At 42.0% G+C, this 9,533-nt stretch overlaps 1 protein-coding gene across 1 annotated transcript; it reads left to right on the top strand.

The window, feature by feature from the left end:
* The first annotated feature begins 1,342 nt into the window (after nucleotides 1-1,342).
* SOD2 (superoxide dismutase 2) lies at nucleotides 1,343-9,165 on the top strand. Its single transcript, XM_032682749.1, has 5 exons — nucleotides 1,343-1,467; nucleotides 2,635-2,837; nucleotides 6,416-6,532; nucleotides 7,134-7,313; nucleotides 8,653-9,165. Exons 1-5 carry the CDS (start codon nucleotides 1,439-1,441, stop codon nucleotides 8,796-8,798), a joined length of 675 nt encoding a protein of 224 aa, XP_032538640.1. The 5' UTR covers nucleotides 1,343-1,438; the 3' UTR covers nucleotides 8,799-9,165.
* Nucleotides 9,166-9,533: the final 368 nt, after the last annotated feature.

Here is a 9,533-nt window from a genome sequence, read left to right on the forward strand (position 1 = left end):
TCCCCCCCTATCCCCCCAAACAAAAGCAACCCAGCAATTGCACCAGATAATAACAAAATACATCATACTGATTTACTTTCATGGAACACCTTCTACAAGCAGTAGTTAGCTACAGCATACTATATATGCAAATGCTAAAGCTTGTAATATTCATGTTCTTGTCTGGCTTATATTATGACATTCAATAATCCTGAATGTAGTTGGTTAATTTTAACAAAAGATTACATTTTATTGATCACTAATAAATAAATTAGGTAGTGCCTATATCCTGCTGCATGTATTTTCAGCATTTGGGGGGAACTTGTTGATTTTGGTGAATTCACCTTTTATCTTAGCTACTGAGAGATATTTTCACGCCTCAGATTTCTGCAAGAGTACCACTGGCTGATCAGAGAAACCAACTGTGGTTTTCTAGAGTGCCTCAAGAGGTGGGGGGATGGATGCACTACTGCGCTGTGCCTCACAGTGGGCCGAGATTCCCTGTGTGGGTCTCTCCAGGTGCATTTCCTGGTAATTGGCAAGATGAGGTTATTTATTTTCAACAATATTGTTCAGGCCTAACCCCCACTGAAATCTTGTAACTTGAGTTTTTTGTAGTCTGGTAAATGTGGGTGCTGTAAGATCTTAGAATATAGATGTTTATTTAAAAGGACAAAAGGTAAAGATTGAAGGTTTTGAGGGAAGAGAGATGACTTCCACACAATTTAAATTCTACCTAATGTTTGTCTTGTCTGCAGAGTGCCTCCTAACTGAGGGATGAGCTCTCCTCACTGACCTTTCTGGAGAACCAGTTTTTAATGGGTCTCTGAACTCGTTTGCTCTAACCATACTGATTATTTTAGCTGATGGGAGCTGAATGTAGCTGAATGAAGGATTTTCATGAGCACCAAAGGCCACTGATTTGCTACCACGAGGAAAGCAGACGTTGGGAAGCAAGATGCACTCAAAAATTGGTAAAAGAAATGAACCAACAAAAGTAAGTCGTAGACAAAATAGCTGAAACGGTATCTGTTAGTGCTGCTAGTGCTGGCACTAAACTGACAAAACGTGTCTTAGCCAGGCAGGTTTTCAAAAGCTCATCACAGCTGTGCTGTGGTGCTGTCGGAGAGGAAGACAGGAGCCGGGCGTCCAGCGGCCCTACAACGGGCACAGGTACCCGGCGCGCTTCCTTATGCTTCGTAGGGGCTCCTGGGCAGCCTCGCCTCGCTTGGAGCTACGGCGGGCCCGAGTTTTAAGATAGCGACTCTAAACAGCGGTTCTGCTACTAGCGACGCGCTACGCCCGTTGTTTAAAAAATGCTGTTTTCCTCCATCTGAAGAAACATTGTGACTGCGGGGCCAGGTCACCTGCGGCCCGGCGGAGCTCGGCCCCCTCAGCCGCGGGGGCGGGCGGGGACGCGGCTGCGCCGTCCGTGTCGCGCCCGGCTCCAGGCGCCGCCATGTTGTGCCGCTTTGCCTCCGCGGGCAGGTGAGGACGGGGCCGCGGCGCGGGGGCAGCGCGGGGTCGGTCAGAGCCCCGCGGCGTGAGGCGGCGGCCGCGCTGCCCTCGCCCTCCCCCTCCGCCGCCGAGTCGTGGGGGGGAAGAGGGAAGCGGGGGAGGAGGGGGCGGGAGGGTCTTCTCGCCCCTCGGCCCCCCCGCCATTTCGCGCGGAGGGAAGTCGCGCTGCTGCCGGCTGCCCGTCCCTGGCAGCGCCGACCCGGGGCAGGGGGCTGCTGACGGTCGTCCTTGCGCCCTCCCACGTTCTGTCGTCGCCCTCCATCCAGGGGCAGTGGTGGCCCGACATAGTGCTGCAGACCGTGTCGTCTTTGCTGTCTGGATTCACCCCCCACGGCCACTCTTCAGGGCCCCGAGGGTTTTGCTTGTGTTGTGTCCCAGGGTTATGTCAAGGTCACCAGCGATACGGCGAAGGGCCTCAGGAGCTCACCGTCCTGCCGGCCCGGCGGTTCTCCTGTCGTCGTGGCCCTTGTCATGTCGCCTGACAAGTGCGAGGTGTTAAAATGGGGAAGAGTAACACTACCTGCGCGATTTTCTGTGCCGGTCATCGCGGCTGCCCCGGCATCACGTTCAGTGTGCTTTCCCGGTACCCACTGTGGAGAGAGGGAAGCACATGTTTGCCCATGTTAATGCTGTAGAGGTTCAGTCCTGGAAACTCGATGACTGTACAGGTTTTTTAGCCTTTTTATTTCACAGTACGGGGACCTTGTGAATAGTGAGGGAAGGGCACCTCAGCAGCAGCTTTACTTCCATTTTTAATCAATAAAGATTAGGCGAAGCTTTGAATGTCAGCGTGTTATTACTGTCTTTCCATTCCCATCCTTCCTTTTCAGTGGCCTGCATGTTTGGGAGGGTGTGTGACTCTTTGCAATGGTCTGGGGTCTTGGTTTGAGAAGCAGTAGCTTTACACTGCAAAAAGCCTCGTATATGTGGCCTTTCTATGAATTCATCTTTGCAGTTAAGCTACAGAGTATGCTTGCTTTGAGCTCTTGAAAAATGGAAATTTGACTTCTTCACTTAGGATACCCCAGTACTTAAATCAGCTGATTATAACAGCGATGGTTTCAGTCTATTTCACTGGTAAAGCCCCAGTATTACTGAGTAAGACTGTTTCCTTCTGGGTTTTTTTTTCTCTTCTAGAAGCAGTGCTAAGCTGGTAGCACCATTGGGATGCTTGGTTCCTAGGCAAAAGCACACTCTTCCTGACTTGCCATATGATTATGCTGCTCTGGAACCTCATATTAATGCAGAGATCATGCAGCTGCACCACAGCAAACATCATGCTGCCTACGTGAACAACCTGAACGTTGCAGAGGAGAAATACAAAGAGGCACTGGCAAAAGGTTTGTATATCCACAATCGACAGGTGAGATGGAAGCTTATCAGCAAAGATGATACAGGAGAGGAAAAAAAGGGAAATAGTTTGTCTTAAAAGTTTTGGATTATGTACTTGTAGTATTGTTAGGTAAAATCTCTCATTATAAGCTTCAGTGGTGCTGATAATTGGAAATTTAATGAAACTAAAAAGCATGGATTCTGCTCTCTGTAGTACTGTAAAACTAGAAGAAAATTTATTGATACTTGTGGATTTAGTCCATATTTACATTAGTAATTAGAACCAAACAAAGTCTGAGACAATAGGAAATTTCAGTCATTTTACTGAATGAGTACTTTGTAATAAAAGGTTAGTAGCAAAGTTATATAAAATGGAATTTGTGCGTTTTGATGGTTTTCACATCAGATGCTCTGCTTAGTCTTGGTAAATAATCTCAGTTGCCTACAAATGGAGGTAAGACGAATATGCAGTTAACATATGTAACACACAGTGAAGAGACCTGAATTTGGGTATCAGTTACATCACTGGGCTGGATTAAGGGGTCATGTAGGCTGCAAGTCTGTGTGAGACAGTAAAATAAGCAGCAAGCCATCACAGAATTTTTTTTGTTGGAATCTGAAATCTTGAGAGGCACTGACTTCTGTGAAAACTTTGCAGTTGTAGCAGAGCTACACTGCAACGCAAAATGTTTTTTTTTTTCCAAAACAACTTTTGCTGGGACCAAGGAACGTGTCTGAAATTACATGTCTATCTTTTTAAGAAGATGGAATATTTTCCTGGTTTGTTTTTTTTTTTTCTCCTTCTTGTGTTGATCTTCCTAAAGGGTGTCAGTTTACCTCAAAGAAGTGATTACTGTATAGGCTCACCTCTGGCTATTTGCCAGGTGGCTTCACAGTGTAATTTTAGCTGGGCTCAGTTGAAAGTGAGAGTTGTCGATATCTGTGTAAGTTGAACCACGCATCCCTTGCTAAATAATTGCCAGTGTGCCTGAATAGAGAATGGAGATTTTCAAGTGCCGAAGTAAGCCTAAAAATAACTTATGCAGTCTAAATTAATGAAGTAATGCGATTCAGTTAAGAATCAGGAGATCAAGATTGATTGCTGTCTTGCCCTGCCAGTGGTGGATCCAGGAAAGGTGTATTCCAGAGATGTAATTAGTGCAGACACAACTGGGGAGGGAACTGAACTCTAAGAAGATAGTGTGTCTGCTGCTGAGGTTACTGGTACTGTTTAATGACCAAAGCTTCAGCCATTAGCGGAGGCAGAATTTTTGATTATCAGAAACACTGACAGTGCTGTGGATCCTTTGATGTATTTTTTAAAAATCATGGCTTTTGATAGCATCTCATGGCTTGCTGTTGAAATGTTGTACCTAAAGGTAGAGATCAATTTTCCCTAAGGATTTTGTGTAGATTATTTTGCAAATGGATTATTAATTGGTGATGGTCATGCACATCAAAGTAGACAAACACTTAACTGAGATACTTGAGAGTGTATTGTTTGGTGTGGTTTGGTTTGGTTTGGTTTGTTTCCCCCTCCCACCATTGGTATCCTTTGTGTAGTGTTTTGACCATCATTAGAAAAATTTCTAAGACCAGACTTTAGGAAAGGACAAAGTCTGAACTGTCACCTCATTCTGTCAATATTGTCATTTTTTTGAAACGGAGATGGTCAAAAATCTTGCTGCGCTCTTTATCAGTGTCATAACAAATCTGATCACTATCTTAATATCTTTTCTGGACAACAGAACCTTGTCAATGGCTCTTGTTCAGCAACAGAAGTGTTCTCTTCAGATTATCTTTAGCATGTTCTTCACCTATCTATGTCTGCGTAGAAAAAAGTAAAAGCTGTCCTCTTGGCTTATGTTGTCAACTTACTTGAAAATGAGTATGCACTTCTGTAATAGGGTGCAGCACAGGACTTTGTTTCAGCATAAACTGGTTCTGATTACTGGTCCATCAAAATGTATGAGATTTGCTAATCGAAGGATATTCACCTGAAACTTAGTGAAAACTTTTGAGTACCACAGTTTTCCCTGCTCCTCTCTGACCATCAAGTGACCTGTGCTGCACCATTGCAAGGAAACAGATGACTTTGACTGAGAAGCTGAGCTGACTAGTGTCCTAAGCACCTCTGAGCTGTCTGTCTCAATTTACTGAACTGTCCATGGACTCTGTATACCATTAAATTCCAATCTACTTTCACTGTAACTTTGTAATTTAAGGGCAAGTTACCTTTTTTCTTTTTTCTTTTTTTTTTTTTCCCAGTGCAGTGTTCAGCAGCACAAATATTTTTGTTTTAAGGGCAATGGTCAAATACCAGCTATGGTTCCTAGTGGTCTTGTGGAGTGAATTCTTCTAAGGAATGGTAGAATAAAGAGTGATGAACGTATTAAAGACATTCTAAGTTATTTTTTTTATTTCTGGCTTGCGATGTGTTGTGTGCTCTGAATGAACTTGGAAGGTTTATTAAGGCATGCAGAATTCAAGGAAAATGTCCTGAAGATGCCATTTGACCGAGCACAAGAGATATCTTATCCTTGATATCCAGATAGTGTTTTTACAAACTACATTGAATGCTTTGTTTCAGTCCTGTACCTGTCTGTAGTTTGTGAAGGGTACAAGGAGATGCTGAGAACATGGAATCCTGAATTAAAACCTTAGTAACAGGTGTGCTACTCCTTTGGGGCTTGCCTTCATGGCTGTGTTGAGGTCACTCTTTTTTTGCTATAGGAAAATTTCTACCACTCGTTCCTGAGAGAGTGTGAAGGAAACAGCTGCCCCCTGATTCGTTTTGAAAGAATGTATTGGACTGATGGAAAAAACTTTAAAAGTCTTTGAAATGCTTCACTGCTTTTAAAAGCAAAAATACTATTCAAAACACTTGTGTTGAAGTGGTGCAACACTAGAGGCACGAGGCATCAGTGAATTCCTGAAGGAATATAGCATTTTTATAGCATGGAGGAAGTACAGAGTTGTCTGATCTTGATTTCAGATGCAGTGTTCTGTTGTGTGGAGTAAAATGATCTGGATCACTCTTCCTGCAAGTACCCCCTCCAAAAAAACCTCAAAATGAAACAAAAGATAGGAGGGAGAACATTTTGCTTTTGTACTCCTTGACTTTCTCTCAAGCACAAACTACCCTGTAAATTGTTTTAAGAAATTTAAAACAATTTAAAACATCAGCGAGCTGATGGGGGAGTAGCATTCATGTCTTGTGGTGATACTCAACAATTTCCAAGTGCTGGGTGCTTAAAGAGTTCTCTGGCTGTACTAGTTGCTTTATTCTGCTGTAGAATGGCAGTAGATCTTATGTGTGTACTATGGACTGCCTGATAGTTGCAGTATTGGCAGATCACTTATTACAGCATAAGAAAAGGTAAAAGGTAAAGAAATCTTTATTATAGTTTGTCTGTGACTGTCTAAGGTAGGGATAACAGTCACAAACCATATGTTTTCCATAGATACATTATAGACTGGTAGAAGGATTTTGGAGATCAGTGGAAACCTCGTGGCAACTTACAGCCTACTGTGGTGATGATAATGGTTTTATTTATCTATGTATTTTTATATTCTGCATCTTTAGGTGATGTTACAACTCAGGTGTCACTTCAGCCTGCACTGAAGTTCAACGGTGGGGGTCATATCAATCACACCATCTTCTGGACAAACCTTTCTCCAAATGGAGGAGGGGAACCTAAAGGTTAGTGCTTGTTACAGTGGTTTGTTTCATCAGTTTTAATTAACAAGTAGAAATGATGATCTCTTTTTTCTTCGAAAGAGTCTAAACAATCTTTATTTTTCAGAGTTAATTCACCTTTCTGTGTGACAGTTACACATTTCTGAGGAGTTTGGGTGTTTTTTTGGATGGAAGCCAAGAGTATAAACAGCTAGCCTTGTGCAAAGTAATTTTAATTTCTAAAGCTGATTATGTAAACACTGCAAAATACTTGGCTATTGCTCTATATTGTCCTTTCCATCTTTATAAGAGAAAATACTTGTATAAAGCTATGCTAATTAAGTTGCCATAGGTACTCGGGTTCACAGAAAGGGAAGAAATGTCCTGCAGACCCACCCAGCCTAGTTGACTGGAGTTGTGCTCTGGTTCAAATAGGGATAGGTTAGCAGATAAAGCCTAAAGGAAGAAACCCCTTTGGGGAGGACAGAGTGCTGATTACCTACAAGTGACATGCAATTAAAGGTGAAGGCCCTCTAATACAGATCTCAAAAAAGCTGTTACATAAACTTGAGGGGGTTTGAATGAAGTTTATATGCCTCTCATCTTTCTGTGCTTTTTTTCAAAGGAGAATTGATGGAAGCCATCAAGCGTGACTTTGGTTCCTTTGCAAACTTCAAGGAGAAGCTGACAGCCCTATCAGTTGGTGTTCAAGGATCAGGCTGGGGGTGGCTTGGCTATAACAAAGAGCAGGGACGCCTACAAATAGCAGCTTGTGCAAATCAAGACCCTTTGCAAGGAACAACAGGTCAGGTGTCTGTCCTTCCCCTCTGCTTCTGTCTTTGTAGATTTCATAGGCAAGGGTATGAGATCTGAAAAGGGGTTTGTGGACAATGCTGAGAGGAAATTGCTGGATAAATCTGGAAAACAGAATATCTGTACCAGCAGAAGTGAAAACTTGCAGTTTTTAAAACAGCATTTGTAAAACAGGACGTAAAACTGTGAAGAGCAGTAGGGTTAAAAGTCTCTAGTCCAAGGCAAAATAGATGGGCCATACTGTGGAAGTGTTTTCCACTTAGACAATAATTTTAATTTAGGCTTCTTTGGATTATTTTTGAGTAACTGGAGTAACTTGCCTGTATCAAACAAGATTAAACCTCTTGCCTTCGGATTTTTTTTTCTCTGGCAGAGGAGCTATTCGCAAAATCGTCAGTGTAGGCCAAACAACAGGAGAGGGGAAGGTGCACATAGTAAGTTGTTACCATGTAGGCTGGATTTAAAATGGAACCTTATGATTTGCTTCCTCAATATTGGCAAAGAGTAATGAGTGTCAGTTAAATAATCCTAGGATGTGGATAAATCTTGCAGCTAGGCAAGCATTACAGTACTGGCAGTGATAATTTTTGAAGATATTTTTACTTGCTTAGAGAGACATGGAAGTGGTAAAGACAGGCTGGACACCCTTCCCTGAGAGAAGAGATCATGGCTAGTGAGAATCCTACCTGCAGTGACTGCTTGTCCAGATCCTTTTGCAGATATCTTTAAAACATGTTCTGTAGAATTCATAGAGAATTCATAGAAATTTCATGTGTTGTCAGTAGTCTGTGTTATCAGTAGGGGGAAAAAAATAGAGATTTTAGTATAGGGACTTAGAGCATAATGGGGGTAATTTTATCCTCCCCTCATGAAAACTTCCCATTAAAAATTCAGTGAGAAGGATATTTTAGCACAAAAGCGAGGAGGTAATTAGACATTTAAGGACTAACTTGTAATTAAAATATTGGAAGCAAACTGGCATGCCAAGAGATCATCATAGTGTAATTTTTTGTGAAAGTGCTTACATAACTGCGCAAAAGATGTAAACCTTTCAAAAATTACTTCATCTGGTTTCAGTTATGTCTTCAAGGCAGTTCTAGAGTATTTATAGATGTGTTTACCTGAATCACCTGTTTCATTTTATGCAGTATGTGCATGTGACACACAGTTCTGTAAAATGTTGCAGTAAGCACCCATGTGCTGCAGAGCTCTTTGTCTTCCTGCAGATTAAGACTCAGTAATTGGGCACAGCCCGGGGATGCAACATAAAACTTCAAATGTGTAAAGCATGTTTTCATAGATATGCATAATTTATCCTCTTTTTTTCACAGGTCTCATTCCTTTGCTAGGAATCGATGTATGGGAACATGCTTATTATCTTCAGTATAAAAATGTTCGACCTGATTATTTGAAAGCCATCTGGAATGTGATCAACTGGGAGAATGTATCTTCAAGATATGCAGCTTGCAAAAAGTAGAGTGGAATTCTTGCACAGACTACTAAAATGTCACCACTTCTACTCTGATACCACTCTTGTAGTAGTGCCTGTGGCTTACAAATTAATTGCTCTACTCAGAAAACACTTCACTTATCCAACGAAAGCATTTCATAATCAAGCAAAGTGTCTGCTTGTTTAATTCAGTGAGGTATTTACTTAGAGTTTGAAGCTTTAAACTGTTGTGCAACAAAGGGAGACACTTTAATCTTTTCCATTGCGTATAAACATAGGTCACCTTGCTGAAGCTTAATGAGGTAATGGATTTCCTTGTTGCAGTAAAATACCTAAGTGGAAATATGTGCTGATGTTGCTATAAACAAATAAAACTCAAAAGAAGAATCTTCTATAACTGTCTGGAAGAGACTTTTTTTTTTTTTTTTTTTTTAGTAATAACTGGTTCAGTTACTTGATGTAAAAATAATGGGAAGAGAAAAAATACCTTTTGTACACGGTTGTATTACAGGTTGTGGAGCTTTTTTACAGGGTGAACAGGTAGAAGAAAGGAGAAAGAGGTGTTGCTGTGCCTGCCTGAATTGACTGTCTTCAGTCATCTCTGCCCTTTCCTGCATCTCTTATGTGAGCTCTTCCTGTACTGCACTGATGCACGAGCTTTTGAAGTGTTGCCTTGGGCCAAGGGATCACAGTACTGGGTCAGGCAAAATGGTTCACATAGGACCTGAATGACAGGATGGGATACTCAGTTCATACTAACTG

The sequence above is a fragment of the Chiroxiphia lanceolata genome, chromosome 3 (assembly GCF_009829145.1).
Source record: "Chiroxiphia lanceolata isolate bChiLan1 chromosome 3, bChiLan1.pri, whole genome shotgun sequence".
NCBI classification, from domain to species: domain Eukaryota; kingdom Metazoa; phylum Chordata; class Aves; order Passeriformes; family Pipridae; genus Chiroxiphia; species Chiroxiphia lanceolata.